Here is a 16136-nt window from a genome sequence, read left to right on the forward strand (position 1 = left end):
AATGATACTTTAAGGTTTTCTCCCAAAGTAATACTAGGTTTGGCCTCATTTATGGCTTAAATTTGTCATGAGAGTAAAGGTACATGGGCACATGTTTATAACTTCAGTGTATTTGGAACTTCTTTCACATTGGGTAAATTGCACTAAAAATGCTCAACTGGGAGTATAGAATATGACCCAATCTCAGACAGCTCAGAGCTGATGCATAATTAACTATTCAAGCCACTTGGCAGAGTAAACATTGTAGTGTGACCTTCTGTAACGCAAATGATTGCTCCTAACCCTGCGCCCTTTCTTCTCCTTTCCATTTATTACCAGGGACAGATATTATGTAACATATCTTCATAATAAAATAATGATTTATATGTAACCAACCAAGCCAAAATAATTAAAGCCCCAAGTCAATTTCAAAACTGTGATTTTAAGAACCAGAGTACAAGCCAAAACCTGCACATTATGAAGAGACAAAAGCAAATACACATGCTACGGCTGTGATAATGACACAGTCTGATGCAGACTGACAAAAGCTCTTTATAGGCACAGGAAGAAGTAAGTACACAGTGACAGTCTAAGTTGTACACACCTGTTTCAGGCTTATTAGAAGTCTCTGTACTCATCTCACAAAACCCTGTTAATTAATAAATAGCCCCTAAGGCACTTTTGCTACACTATGCTTTCTTTGCAAGTCCTTCTGTTTGGGCAAGAGCATCTTTTATAATCCCAGACTGAGGCTGGCTCTGTATATCATGGCACATACTGTATGTATTCATTTTTTACCACTTGCGTTCTCACTTTCACTTTTTTGAGTTATTTTTCTTTTGCACAGATTTGTGGGGGCCATTGATCTTTATGGGCTCTGTATCCCAGATCTAGGGAAGGCCTCTAGGGAATGCCAGAACTGGGAGAATAAAGCCGTACTTGCCAACTTAAAATTTTTGAACTTCGGAAGAACCACACTATTCTTGCAGAAAAGGGGAGTCTCAAAACCCTCGCCCTCCCTTAAGACTTGTGACCCTAGGGGTCGAATATAAAGGGGTCATAAATAGAAAAATTTGAGAGACATAAATGATCACATTGATATTTCTATCCACGTCTCTCTATTGATTTAGGGCTTGATGTGGGATGTACAACAGTTTGCGTAGAGCATGAAATCGATCTGTGCACAGTAGTAGTAGGCAAATACATATGCACCTATACTGGAGATGCAGATGGGTGAGGTAAGGGGTGTTCTAAGATAATATAAGAACAGTAAAGGCGTGTTTACACAAATGATACAAATGCACATATACGCCTGTTAGGAGACTGTACAATAACACAAAAACACAATTTAAAAGGGTATATTTTGCTTGAAAACAGTACTATCCCTTTGAACAGAGCTCCTACCTGTAGTCAAGATGTCAGTGCTGGGACACTGTTTTGTTAAATTTTGAGGAGACCTGCTGGGCACTGTCTCTCGAGCATTTATAACCTCCACTTCTCCTGGATAAGAGGGAAACATCAGAGGAATTTGGGATTTAGAAGGAGGTCCTTTGCAAACTTGTGCTAAAGAAATAGTGATGATGATGAGAACACCTACCTGTAGACGCATTGTAAATGGTAAAAATGACACCTCCCCCAAGACCCATACTCTGTGGGTGTGTCACTGAAGTACAAATCAATGCAGCAATAGCGCCATCTACAGGAGAGCCTCCTTGTTTCAGGATGTCCCTGAGAAAGAGAGAAAAAAAGGATGATTTTCAGTTTAAGAGTTGAAACTATATTTATTATGGCATGTTCACTCAGGGCACAGATCCTGTTTGTAACTTCACAACCAAAACAGATAAAACATGTTGTATGTGTGTTTTGTGCTTATTTGTAAAATGTAATATGGTTGTTATAATTGATTATAAGAAAACAATAATTGCTCATTTAGAAAAATCCCTGGTGGAGCGTTGTCCTACACACTAGTATAAATCATACTTGCCTACTTTTAGGCACTGAAGTCCGGGAGATCCCAGACAGGGGGCGTGACTAGAGGGCGGGAGGAGGCGGGGCACGGTCAATCGTGTCATTTTGGGAGCCAAAAACGACGCGAATCGCGTTATTTTGGGCAGGTATTTGCCGAATGCGGCAGACTTGCCTACTCTCCCGGGAGACCGATCCAGATTTCAGGAGTCTCCCGGACATTCCAGGAGAGTTGGCAAGTATGATATAAATACTCTTAGAGATAGGCCATCCTAATATAAAATGAACAAGATATAAGCCTGCCATGAATGCCATAATTACCTACACAAAGTCATCCACTGATGGGACAAACAACAGATATACAATGTTAAATTCTATAAATGATTTGTGTATTAACTAAGATGTCAGAAGAATTTAATTGAAACCTGTATAGGAGCAATTGTAGTGCTGAAACCATGGTTTTGCCAGTGCTCAAGGCTAAACACAAACTTTTGATAAGCTTTGTGAACACGCTGATCCTTGCAATACGTTAACCATCACTTTGTCTATAAGCCCTTCTTTTTACTTTGTTCATTGACATACTGACGAAGGAGAGACGTGAAGTTATACAAAAATTAAGCACAAATTGTTTATGTATTACATTATTTTTTTACCAATGTGGTATCAACTTTTGATATTTTGGAGAAGCCTCGGGGTCCAGGTCTCTTGTCTACGCAGTGAATCTCTATCCTCAGTAGAATTGAGCTACAACAAGTATGCAGCGTAACTTACTTGTTATTAATGGCCATGCCTTCTGCAAGACAGCTCACTTGATTTCACCATTAAGGCAAATGCTACTGCTGTTATAAGAGATCATATAGCCCTGGTGTAGGTTTTTTAAAGTCTTTTTAAAGAGATAAACAGTGTTAAAGCAGAATTTAGAGAATGAGAAATTTCGAAAATTTATTAAGGAACCGAATGATTTTGGATTTACCAGTTTACTGATATATAATATTCTCAGCTTGTGTTCATCTATATTTCATAATTGAACTTTGAGGGATCCTGAAGAGGGATGTGGTGGGAGGGTGGAGTCATACTGGAATTCTGGAGTCTCCCGGACATTAGGCAAGTATGTTATAGTTTATACTCATAATTAAATCCAACTGTGTCCAATCTGTTATAAATACCATTTGAATCATCTGTTTTTGTATTTTAAACATTTCTCAGCTGCCACAGTAGAAAACATATCCAGAGCAATAAAGATAACCCATTCATTTTAAAAAGCTCAAGTCTGAAAAAAAAGCGTATTTCATCAACAAATCATTATTTTTAAGGTTTCACTTTTTGTTAACTCCATCCTGGGATGTGAGATGGTGATAACAGAACAGGAATCGTGGTGGTACAAATAGAAATTAAATAGTTACCCCCATTACCCCCATGCAGAGTGTTGTCAGAGGGCAATAGCAATCTTATTGCTGATGATAAACCCTTATATGTACACCCTTTTCTCAGAAACAACAGGGCTCTTTGATAAATCTGGCCCCTTGTCTCCCAGGCGCTCCAATATAAGGCTCCCTTAGTTGAAAACATATCCATATGACGTAAAGTTTGCTCAGCCCATAAAAGTAATTGTTTGCTTCCTTTTGTGTGCCAATTCGCAGTTATAAAATTATAATATACAAATGAAAGGAGTATACTGCATACTTACCTACTTTCTTCAGCTCTCTTCCGGGAGCCAGCCAGTGGAGGTGGGCGTGAGGGGGCGGGGCGGCCAAAATCGCATCATTTTGGCCCCACACCCGGTGACATCATGACGCAAATTGCGTCATTTGACAATGGGGGGCGGGGCCAAACACAGCGATTCACCGGGAATCGCGGCGTTTGGGATCTAATTCTGCCCACTTCACTAGGAAGTGGGGCACTTCCTAGTGAAATGGGCAGAATTCGGGAGATTGCCACACTCACCCGGGAGACTCTCGCAAAATGCGGGAGTCTCCCGGACATTCCGGGAGAGTTGGCAAGTATGGTTTACTGTATGTATAAATGCCTTTCAAACATATCCTTTAGACTGCAGACTGTTAATGCTTCGCTTTCACTGCACCAAACCCCACTCACACGTTAAGACATAAACTGTACTTACAATAAATAAAGACACTGACACCAGAAATTTGTTGGCAAATAGAGGTCACAGTTTAATAAAACAAGACATGGGGGTAAATGTATCAAGCTGAGAGTTTTCCTGCGGGTTTGAAAAACCAATCAGATTCTAGTTATCATTTATTTAGTACATTCTACAAAAAAACAGCTGGAATCTGATTGATTGCTATAGGCAACATCTCCACTTTTCAAACCCGCTGGAAAACTCTCAGCTTTATACATTTACCCTATGTTGGTGGAGGAGACAAATTGCGAATCAGCTACAACCAATAGCAGTAACCAAACAGTGTACGGCCATCCTGCACTAACCACTGGTCCCAAGATATTATCCTTTACGATTGGCCGCTGCTCAATTTGGCGTCAGCGAGACCACACCCCTTCTGAACTCACAATGACGTGTCCTCACAAAGCAGGTCAAGGGATCCCTCAGACCAAGAGCCAAAGTTACTTTAAAGAGGGCAGTGGCCTGTGGCCAATCAGCCACTGTATGAATTAGTCGCCGACTCACAAATGTTTAAGAAAAGGTTAGACAAATTTTTAGCGGAAAGGTGTATCCAGGGATACGACCGTTAATTAAAATGAAGGATAGTAGTGGATATAGGGTAAAAATAGGACTGAAATATTGGGTCTGCGGGTATTTTCACAATTGAAGCAGATTGGCGGTTGCTTACTCTGGATCAATTTAAAATATAAGTGCAGGATGGCAGGAGATCCAAAATAGGTTGAACTTGATGGACTGGTGTCTTTTTTCAACCTTATCAACTATGTTACTATGTTACAAATGCCTTCCTGCCGAACTGTGCTTGCTCTGTGCGGGGCGAGAAAAAACTGTTAGACATAACAATGACTTGGCTCTTTGCAGGGATATATGCAGGGTGGGATTGCCTGCAGTGAAAGAGACCCAGCAGCCCATTGGAGGAGCCTTTATAGCATGGCTGGTGACACTCCCATTGGATCCTATTGGCTTGGACCTGCAGTGGACTTAACTTCTGATGGGTACCTGACACTTGCACAAACACTTGCATTTAAGGGCTTATGCCCTCATTTGTCAATCTTGCATAGCTCCCAGCCACTGACTCATGTCTAGCGCATTTGAAGCAGTAGGCAGGCCCGTTATCCCCTCTCCTTCCCTCAAACATCGTCATTGTCATGCAGAGCAGCAGTGAGCATAATACCTCCCTACCTTTGTACCTGCAAGACAAAGCTGTCCCGATTGGGATGGTGGGACAGAGCTCTCAAACCGAGACTATCCCGCTTAAGTCGGGACAGTTGGGAGGTAGGATATTAGTGATGTGACTCTTCAAATATGTTTATACATAAAATGCACAGTGTGGAAGTTCTTAGTGTTTACCATAATACCTTAATAAACCAATAAACACACGGACACCAGATTAACGTTGGAATAAAATATATTTATTAAATGACCAATAATAAAACTAAAGGGGCTGAAAGGCGGACGAGAGCAGGGCAGTCAGCAAACACAAAACCAATAACGGTGGAAAGGTCAGACCATTGTACCACCAACCCAGGACAATACCTTATCTATTGGCCGGAGCGAAATATCTGTCCAACGGCAAGACTACACCCCCCTTATAACCGCCAGTAAAATATTCAACAAACTGGTACAGAGTCCCATTCACTGGACCCAACACACATGATGACAACATAAACCAAAAGGGGGAGTAGTTACCTATGACGAGATAACACAAGCACCATATGCAAACTTACCGACTGCACTGCTCTCCCACCCAGAAAAACCATAATAAACAACCAATAACTGCCGGGTGGGCGGGAGGAAATCCGGAAGCAGAGAGGGGAAAATGGAGGAGAACATTCACCTAAATAAAACTAAACCACTCCCCTCCTCTGCCTCATTGGTTACAAATAGAAGAAGCCCATAGGCTAAACACCTAAATACTCACCCATGTGATTTTAACTTTGTTTAGGCTGATGGCCACACTTCCCTTATGTGAGCAGAGTTCATGCCTGTTCCTGATATGTAGCTAGGTGAATAGATTGGGCTTCAGGAAACACTTTTCAGTTGTTGGGAGAGGCATTGCTGCTGCAGAAATTGTACTGGAATAAGAGTGCTTGACTTGTGGTGTTGACCTTGCATTTATTACATTATTCCCATTATATTCCTATCAATTATACTGCACATCTATCAGCATTCTGATTTCTGGGGAAATAAGGATTCTGGTTTACAAATATCCAGTGTACAAAAATGTGACTGTCTTGGGAACTACTTAACACAAGAGATCACTATTCCTATAATTAAACAATCACAGGAAATCTTTGTTTACAGTGATATTTCCATACGAGTTGATATGTAACATGACAAGGATGTAGCACAAGTGGTAGAAGTAGGAAATTAATGAATTAATGTATGCCCTCAAGGTCAATGTGTATTTATACTTACATCAGAATATAGAGTTTGTATGTTCTCGTGTTTGTGTGAGTTTCCTACGGGTCCACCGGTTTCCTCCAACACTCCAAAAACATACTGCTAGGCCAATTGCTTTCTGTTATAAAATATGTACCCATGTACGTGTGTTTGTGTATTAGGGAATCTAGTCTGTAAGATCCAGTGGGACTGATGTGAATGATTCAATATTCTTTGGAAAGTACTGTGTAAAACAGTGGCACAATACAATTAAGCAATAATAGGTGTACATCTGTTGAGAAACTAAATACACTTCAGTAAACATTGCCTGTTAATAAAACATTGTTGACAAAAGTTATTTCAAATACTTTGCAAACAGCAGCTTTTCATCAGAACATTTGTAACCCCTTTCAGAGGAGCGGATTTTACAGATTTGTCGTGGGTGCGCTTAACGTCATTAACCTACTGTTACTGACCATTCCAGCTGATGCTACACGGACACAAGAAACTCACCGACTGTAAGTGCCAATTCTGCACCAGCCTAGCACCCCGAGTAGTAGATTAGTCAGTGCCGCCACCACCACTAGCTCACCGGCACCTGGATCCGCTTACTTTTAGGTGGTGTGTATAGCTACTGCAGCACCTGTTTGCTCTGGACTGTGGCTGGTTCCTCCTGACCACTAACTTTGGAACAACACTGCAGGGTGTCAAGCAGATTGCTGACTCAGGAACTGGGTTCAACTCCGCACAGCCGTGGATGGATTAGTATGTTAGCTTTTATGTGGAGGTAACAGCAAGTATAGGATATTTGCAAGACCTTTAAAAATAGACAAAACCATGTTGGGCATCACGGGGTTATGAGTTCAATTCCCGACCATGTGTGGAGTTTGTATGTTCTCCCCTTGCATTGTAACATGGTTTTGTCCAGGAGACTGAAATAAGAAGTTTCTTAAGTTAAGATCCTTAATGAATCAGGCCCTAAGTCCATATATCAAATAAATAGGTGCACACTCGTAAAAAGGGAAGAGAGGTGATCTCAACAAATGGACTCAACCTATTGGGTGAATTCGTGGGACTAGATTTACATTTAGGTAGATGTGTATGGCAATACTTTATACAGCAAATTTAAAAACTTAATGTATTGGTGCAGGCTTCAGTACACCTTAAAACAGACTTTCTCATACAAAAGCATCCTCTATGATGTAAGTTGTCGCAGACAGGGCACTATTTCCTAATGTTCTCCTTCTACTATTACATCACCCTCTGTACCTATAGGTTTGCATTCCTAGCCTGTTTTCTTGAGCTCAGGCCTACTTCATGTTGGATATTACCATCACTCTTGTGGCTGGGTGCACAATACAGTGTTTTCAGCAAATTATCGGGCCAATCAGATGACAAGCGACTGATTGGCCCAATATCACAGTAGTGTGTTCTCTGCAATGAGAAATGATTATCGTTCCAAAGCATATAATATTGTTTCATTTGGTTTTCAAACTGAATTGAAAATCTTGTTTAATGATGGAACAATGTTGTTCCAATTCTGTAGTGCGTATGCCCTATCGATTAAGATCTCCATAGAGTTAACAGAGGCCTAATCTTTTCAGCTGATAGTTATAACAGATGCAGAGCACAGATCTGAAGGTAAAACTTGCAAAACATCCATAGTGCAGGGGCACGCCAGGGGGCCCAGTCTGGGCCCTCACTGCCGTTGTTCTTTTGTGTTTTGTTTTTTATTTTTTTTAAACTAATTTTTTTTTCTTTTGTATGTGTGTGTGTGGGGGGGGGGGGGGGGGGGCATTCATTGGTGGGGGAGAAGGGTTGTTTTAAAAAAACAAAAAACATATACTCACGTGTTCGCGGCGCTGCTCCGTTCACACTGAATGTCGGGCGTGGCGTCAAGCCCGACATTCAGTGAGGAGCGGTGCAGAGAGGACCTAGACAGAAGCAAGAAAAGAGAAGACAGAGGAAAAGAGATGAAAGAAGCCAATACAAAGGTAAGTAAAGGAACAGATGCAAGAGGAGGAAAGAGGGGGGAGAAAGGGGGGAAAAAGGAACAGTGTGATTGAAAAAGGGGGGGAGGCACAGTGTGATTGAAAAAGGGGGGAGGCACAGTGTGATTAAAAAAAGGGGGTGGGAGAAGGCACAGTGTGATTGAAAAAAGGGGGGGAAGGCACAGTGTGATTGAAAAAAGGGGGGGAAGGCACAGTGTGATTGAAAAAAGGGGGGAAGACACAGTGTGATTGAAAAAGGGGGGGAGAAAGGCACAGTGTGATTGAAAAAAGGGGGGAAGACACAGTGTGATTGAAAAAGGGGGGGAGAAAGGCACAGTGTGATTGAAAAGTGGGGAGGAAGCATGACACTATGTGATTGAAAAGGGGGGGAGCAGCATGACGCAGTGTGAATGAAGAAGGGGGCCAGGTGAAGGAAGGAAAAGCAGCATGGAGAGTGCAGTGTGGTCATAAGGAGACACAGCGTGGTGAAGATAAAGAGGCACAGTAATGTGTGTGTGATGGCACAGGGGGCTTGTGGCAATGTAGTGTGAGGTAAGTGGTGGCTAATTAATGGGTGCTATTTTGTTTGCGGGGCAATTTAATAGCGAAGACTATAAATTTAAGATGGGGTGGTTTGGGAGCTATTGAATGTGGGAATGAGCTTCGGGAGAATGAGGTCTATTTATTAAATGTTCCTATGAATTATTTAATGGCAGTAATGGTTGCGGGAAATATGTATATTTATGAAATGTAAATACTATTAATTCATTGCTGGGGCTGTTTGCAGGGAGGGAAATAGGTTAATTTATTAAATGGGAATACTATTTATTTTAATGTTGGGGCTGGAGGAAGGCCTGATTATTACTCGTGGGTGCTATTGATTTAACACTGGGGCTGGTCTTAATTTTCTAAATGTGCCCCTTTTTTTCCAAATAGGGCCCCCAACATTACAGGATCCAGACAAGCCGCAACTAAAGAAAGCAGCAGTCAGAGGTGGTGAAAGTGACAAGAACAGGTAGGAGAGAGCAGGACAGTCTGTGAAATGTTGTAATTCTAGTGGGACAATCCCAATTTTTGTTCACCGTTCTGCCCAATGTAAGGGGCAGGCCAAGATTGTTAACTCTTTATATACATACTGCATTCTTTACATGCTACACTATGGTGCTAGATGTCCTGAAAGTCAGGAGTGCACAACAATGCAGGGTTTTTTTCTGCAGGAGGGTGGCCTAGCGTTTTCACCTGCTAGTCATGCCCCAATTATGCATAGCCACACCTCCTATTGTATGAACAGACCCACAGACAGTTTGCGCAGCGGCACAAAATGTTTAACCATGCCCAACTATAAGGGGGGCCCCATGAAGTTGTTGTACCAGGGCCCTGAATGCTTCTTGGCAGCCCTGAATAGGGTGTGCAGGTGTGATCATGTGAACAATGACAGGCCAATGCACTCTAAAAGCAAGGAAACCGGATCTCTACTCTCATTATCCTAAATCACAGTCCATGAATTATGGGGTTAATCGTTCACTCTAATGTCCATACACATTCGGTGCTCAGACTATCCAACTGACAATGTGGATACTTAGGGCATCTGCTAGAGTTCAGACATATGTCTAACCAAAAGGTAAAGCAAGTTCCATCGATAAACAAAATTAAATCTTAAACCAAATTCTTTGCTCAATGCGGTCTGTCTATCAATACTAACGTTAGCCATGTAATGGTGTGACAGTTCACAAAAGTGAATGTTAACAGGAAGCATGTGAGGGTCATATACCCTCCTCACAGGTAGAAGTCTCTGTCCTTCAAGCTCCTGGCGTCCTTCTGTTGGTTCTGTGCGCTTGTTCTGCCCGCCAAGATCATTAGAATCTCAGCAATCGTGGCTCTATTCTAAACCAGAGAAAAAATAAATAAATAAATAATATGCACATATATGTATACATATATATGGGCATTTATATTGCCAGGCAGCTGGTACCATATACAATATAGGATATGCAGCTGGTACCATATATAAAATGGGATATACCAAGCGCGTGCTTATTTCTTTTCTCTGGTTTTGTTTCAAAATATTGCCTTATCGTCATAGCAGCTGTCAATCAAGCCTGTTTAAGGCACATTTGGGTGTGGCACACAAGCCTGCCCTTGCTAGATGTAAACTCCTATACCTGGGAGGTGAGTGCATCTAATTTTAACTGCATTTTAATGTAGGTCAGTGTAGGACCTGCATATAATGAGATACTCATGACAGCGGGATGCAGGCTTAATGTTTTAATCAAAATATTAACTTATACCTCATGTTTCCATTTTGCTAGATACACACAGATATGCAGTGTTAAGGAAAAGCGCTGACAACTGTCTTTTTGTTTTGCATACATATATGGGCATTTATATTACCAGGCAGTTGGTACCATATATAATATGGCATATACCTAGCGCAGGCTTATTGTCATGCAGCTGGTACCATATATAATATGGGATATACCGAGGACAGACTTTTTTTTTTCCCCTCTGGTTTTGTTTCAACTATATAAAATTCCATAGATTATGAAATGGTATTTCAACATATACTTCTACAATTGTTAAGTACTTAATGCACCAGGAATGTGATTGGGTAGACTCACATGTCTGTAATAAAAGGCCTGAATGGCTTTGCACAATAAGTTAGAACACTACTGAAAAATAACCCGCGTCAGGAGAGTTGCTGCTGATCCTGAACATGAACTTTCTTAACTGTCAGAAACACATGTATAGCTGTATGTCATGGGCTGGATAGATTACCGATGATAAGAAGGGCATAGCAGCAGGGAACATAAACCATACAAAAACATTTCTACAAAAAGTCAAAAACATGTTTATTGCTACAGCCTTTAGATGTGTTTTTCCTGCATATAATTGTGTGAAAATGTTAATTCTTCAGTTATGGTTAGAACTCAAAATATATCACTATGCTGTTTTATGATGGGCCCTCTATAACCCATTAATGCTCCCTTACGTATATTTATATTGGGTGGAACTTGGTTTTATTATTGACTTGCCGTAAATTTATGGTCATCGATAGACCTGGGACATAGATAGGACCTGATAATATTGGTTCCAGGCAGCAGGACAGTATTTTATAATAAGCAGCGCTGCTTTTACTATATGGGTTTCCTTTAACTTAATAAGCCCTGGTGACAATGTCAGAGGAAGTGGCCTCTGCGTCTGGACAGGCCCGGCGCTCCCATTAGGCAAGGTTAGGCCCTTGCCTAGGGCGCCGGGCTCTGGAGGGCGCCTGGAGGGCGCCACAGTATTCTAAAATACTTTAAAACTGTGCGGCGACCGCTGACCATACCTGTCACGCCCGCCGCACAGCATTCAGATGCACGGGGAGGGGGGGAAGAGGCTATTTTGTCACCACCGCCGCCTCTCTGCTCCGTCTCCTCCCCTCCACTTACTAGTGTCAGTGAGTGGAGGGGAGGAGACGGAGCAGAGAGGCGGCGGTGGTGAGACAAGGTAAGGAGAGGAGGGAGGAGGGCGGCGATTTTTTAAAAATGCCTAGGGCGCCGTGGACCCTAGCACCGGCCCTGCATCTGGCTCTAATAATACCTGAGCAGTTCTTTTACAAGAAAATGTTTCAGCTCTGTCCGATCAGTTCTATCCACGTTTATAAGTCAGCTTCTGTTCAAACAAACAATGCTGTCAGCATTAAAATCTAGCTGCAATGTCCCCTGCGTTGTAAAGATCTACAAATGCAAAATAATAATAAAGAAAAATACAAAATGCAACAAAAAAAAAATTGGAATCAAATTAAAAAACAAACAAACACACAATCCTTACTTCCGGACCATGTAGCTTCCCATAAATGTTCAAAAATTATACATATTTTGTACCTGAAAAACTGGGAGGAATAGGTATATGCAGGGCTGCCAAATTTGAGCCCGAGTGTAAAGACTCGACTCAGCAGCCTATGCAGGTGGCCCAGTGACACGATCTACGGTAGCCGACTATGGGATCGAATCGGCCCGGAGGCAGATGCCCCTTGCCGCCCAGCCTGTCCCTTGGTATATGCATTAGAGCAGAGGTGCTCAAACTCAGTCAAGAACTACCAACAGTTCATGTTTGCAGGATTTATTTAATCATGCACAGCTGAGTTAATCTATTTGGCTGGGTCAGGAATTATCCCACCTGTTTCTACAGAAAGACATCCTGAAAACATGACCTGTTGGTAGCTCTTGAGGACTGGGTTTGAGCACCTCTGCTTTATAGGGTATATTTCTTGGGATTCAAAAATTGTTGTGAAAATAATCACGAGTAGAATCATGATAAAGTCTCCCTTTTTCCTCATTTTTAATACTTTTGGCAAAAAAAAATTACTACCAGAAAGAATCATTATTGTCATAAAAAAAACAATACACAAATTATCTGCAACTCCTTTTACTAGTAAAAAACGCTTTGCCTGGTCAGTAAATATAAAGTATCCTTTGTCATTAAGGAGTTAATAAAATATAATTTCCTCTCATTCAAATGTTGTGCTCTTTTAAAACTATTGCTAGAAACAAATGATTGGTAATTTATGAATATTTTCATGCAAGTGTCTAACTTCCTATTTTTCAGTTATATTTTGCTAAACATTTTAAAACAGTTATCTTGTATCCAACAGCAGGAGAATATATTATCATTTCAAAACTTGAACTACATGTGTCTAAAAGCTGACACACACATAATCCAAGTGAAGGACCTCTGCAGCAGCACACCAATAACTCCAACCATTGCATTCCTACATGTACAGTCATGGCCAAAAGTTTTGAGAATGACACAAATATTATTTTTCACACAGTCTGCTGCCTCAGTTTTTGTGATGGCAATTTGCATATACTCCACAATATCATGAAGAGTGATCAGATGAATTGCAATTAATTACAAAGTCCCTCTTTGCCATGACAATGAACTTTATCTCAAAATCATTTCCACTGCATTTCAGTCCTGCCACAAAAGGACCAGTTGACATCAGGTCAGTGATTCTCTCGTTAACACAGGTGAGAGTGTTGACGAGGACAAGGCTGGAGATCACTCTGTCATGCTGATTGAGTTAGAATAACAGGTTGGAAGCTTTAAAAGGAGGGTGGTGCTTGAAATCATTGTTCTTCCTCTGTTAACCATGGTTACCTGCAAGGAATCACGAGCAGTCATCATTGCTTTGCATAAAAAGGGCTTCACGGGCAAGGATATAGCTGCTACTAAGATTTCACCTAAATCAACCATTTATCGGATCATCAAGAACTTTAAAGAGAGAGGTTCAATAGTTGTGAAGAAGGCTTCAGGGCGCCCAAGAAAGTCCAGAATGCGCCAAGACCGTCTCCTAAAGTTGATTCAGTTGCTGGATTGGGGCACCACCAGTGCAGAGCTTGCTCAGGAATGTCAGCAGGCAGGTGTGAGTACATCTGCAAGTACAGTGAGGCGAAGACTTGTGGCGGATGGCCTGGTGTCAAGAAGGCCAGCAAAGAAGCCACTTCTCTCCAGGAAAAACATCAGGGACAGACTGATATTCTGCAAAAGGTACAGGGATTGGACTGCTGAGGACTGGGGTAAAGTCATTTTCTCTGTTGTATCCCCTTTCAGATTGTTTGGGGCATCTGGAAAAACGCTTGTCCAGAGAAGGAAAGGTAAGCTCTACCATCAGTCCTCTGTCATGCCAATAGTAAAGCATCCTGCGACCATTCGTGTGTGGGGTTGCTTCTCAGCAAAGGGAGTGGGCTCATTCACAATTTTGCCTAAGAACACAGCCGTGAATAAAGAATGGTACCAAAACATCTTCCAATAGCAACTTCCCCCAACAATTCAAGTACAGTTTGGTGACGAACAAAGCCTTTTCCAGCATGATGAAGCACTTTGACATAAGGCAAAAGTGATAACTAAGTGGCTCAGGGATCAAAACATCAAAATGTTGGGTCCCTGGCAAGGGAACTCCCCAGGCCTTAATCCCATTGAGAACTTGTGGTCAATCCTCAAGGGGCGGATGAAGAAAAAAAAAACCCAGCAAATTCTGCCAAACTCCAAGCATTGATTAGGCAAGAATGGGTGGCCATCAGTCAGTATGTGGCCCAGAAGTTGATTGACAGCATGCCAGGGCAAATTCCAGACGTCTTCAAAAAGAAGGGTCAACACTGCAAATATTGACTCTTTGCATAAACTTAATATAATTGTCAATAAATGCCTTTGCCACTTATGAAATGCTTGTAATTTTACTTTAGTATACTATAGCAACATCTGACAAAAAGGTCTAAAACACCATACTTGCCACTCTGTTTCTAGAATGGACCACAAAGGTCCACGTCTGTAAGTCTTGAAATGACTAATGAATTGTCTTATAGATGCCTTGAAGCAATGTGTACTAGTTATAAATTCCTTTCATTGTTTTCAAGAACAAATTTTACTGTCTGACAAGGTTGTCTGTTTTAGTTGCCCCCAGACAAATGACAGCTCTTCTGTGCCCTGTATATAATTGCATCTAGAAAGCAACTTTTTGTTGTACCCCAGGGCAACAAAATTAAATAAACTTTGTCTGATGTTGCAGAAGGACAAGTATATTTAAACTACTAAATTAAAGGTATCTGACAGTGCAAAAGTCTTTTAAAGTCACATGGGCGTCCCATTTTTTTTTCCATTTGTTAATTGTTCACTACCGGTTTGAAACATATCTCAATTAAATGCATCCAAAAACAATTGGAACCCATTTGTACAAACAACAATAAGTGTATGGAAATACTGACTGAACGCATTGGAAACGCATTATAAATATATTATGAACAGATGTATTTGATGTATATATTCTGCGCTTGGTTTAGATGCACATTGTTACCTTCATGTACATACCCCAACACAATTACACAAGTCCCTATATGATATTGTATGCTATTTATCAACAAATGTCATTTATTGTTAATACCTCGTTTAAAGGAATTAAAACAACTATTTTTTTAATTGCTTTTTTTCGAACTCATAGTTTATTGGTTGTATAGACTTGGCTCCACCATAACTTCCTATTGATCCAGGGGGTCACACATCCCCAAGGGGTAGTCATGCCTTCACACCCCACATAGGCTACGCATGTATCCTTTGCCTCTGTACTGGATGCACCAGAACCCTGGGTAGCAGCAGTCTTATGTTTAAAGTAACATTAACTCGTTGTTACTAAATATTTAAAGGAAGATTTGTCATTCAGTGCAAGAAAATGTCACTCACCTGCCAATGTCCGAGCAGATCCCAGAGTCAGCAGCCACAGCTCCGTGTAAGAACCCATGATCGCAGCTGAGCTTCTCCTGCCCTAGTACAAGTACCAAGGAGATGATGATCACAATAGCCGCAAGAAGCAGGAAAAGGAGGAAAAAACACAACCCACGAGAAATTGCCATTGTGTCAGAATCTTCAGACCTTTCTCCTGTTTCCTTTAATGTTTCTTTATTGTTACAACTTATAGATCCTTAACTTTTTCTTTAAGTTTAATGCAGCTGAATTCTCTGATGTATATTTACTATGTTCTTTCTGACGTTTTGTTTTCTTTTTGCTACTGATAGTTCCTCACTGCTTTTCATAATGGTAACTTCCAACAACAACTCTCCGTTCCTAATCTATGTCCTTTCGCTTTTCTTGTGCCACAGTCACTTTCACCTACTGTGTGATTCTGCAAACAGAAGGTCTTAAAATGT

At 41.2% G+C, this 16136-nt stretch overlaps 1 protein-coding gene across 1 annotated transcript in view; it reads right to left on the bottom strand.

Moving 5' to 3' along the window:
• Positions 1–16112, bottom strand: part of GGT5 (gamma-glutamyltransferase 5) — a 37393-nt gene extending 21281 nt beyond the window's left edge. Inside the window, exons 1-3 of the mRNA XM_075215523.1 lie at positions 15673–16112; positions 1577–1707; positions 1384–1479 (exon numbers count right to left, since the gene is read on the bottom strand). Of these exons, the coding sequence (XP_075071624.1) occupies positions 1384–1479; positions 1577–1707; positions 15673–15842 (397 nt within the window). The 5' untranslated portion in view covers positions 15843–16112. The remainder of the gene's footprint in view (positions 1–1383; positions 1480–1576; positions 1708–15672) is intronic.
• Between the last annotated feature and the right edge of the window lie 24 nt (positions 16113–16136).

This window comes from Mixophyes fleayi, chromosome 1 (assembly GCF_038048845.1).
Source record: "Mixophyes fleayi isolate aMixFle1 chromosome 1, aMixFle1.hap1, whole genome shotgun sequence".
NCBI lineage: Eukaryota > Metazoa > Chordata > Amphibia > Anura > Limnodynastidae > Mixophyes > Mixophyes fleayi.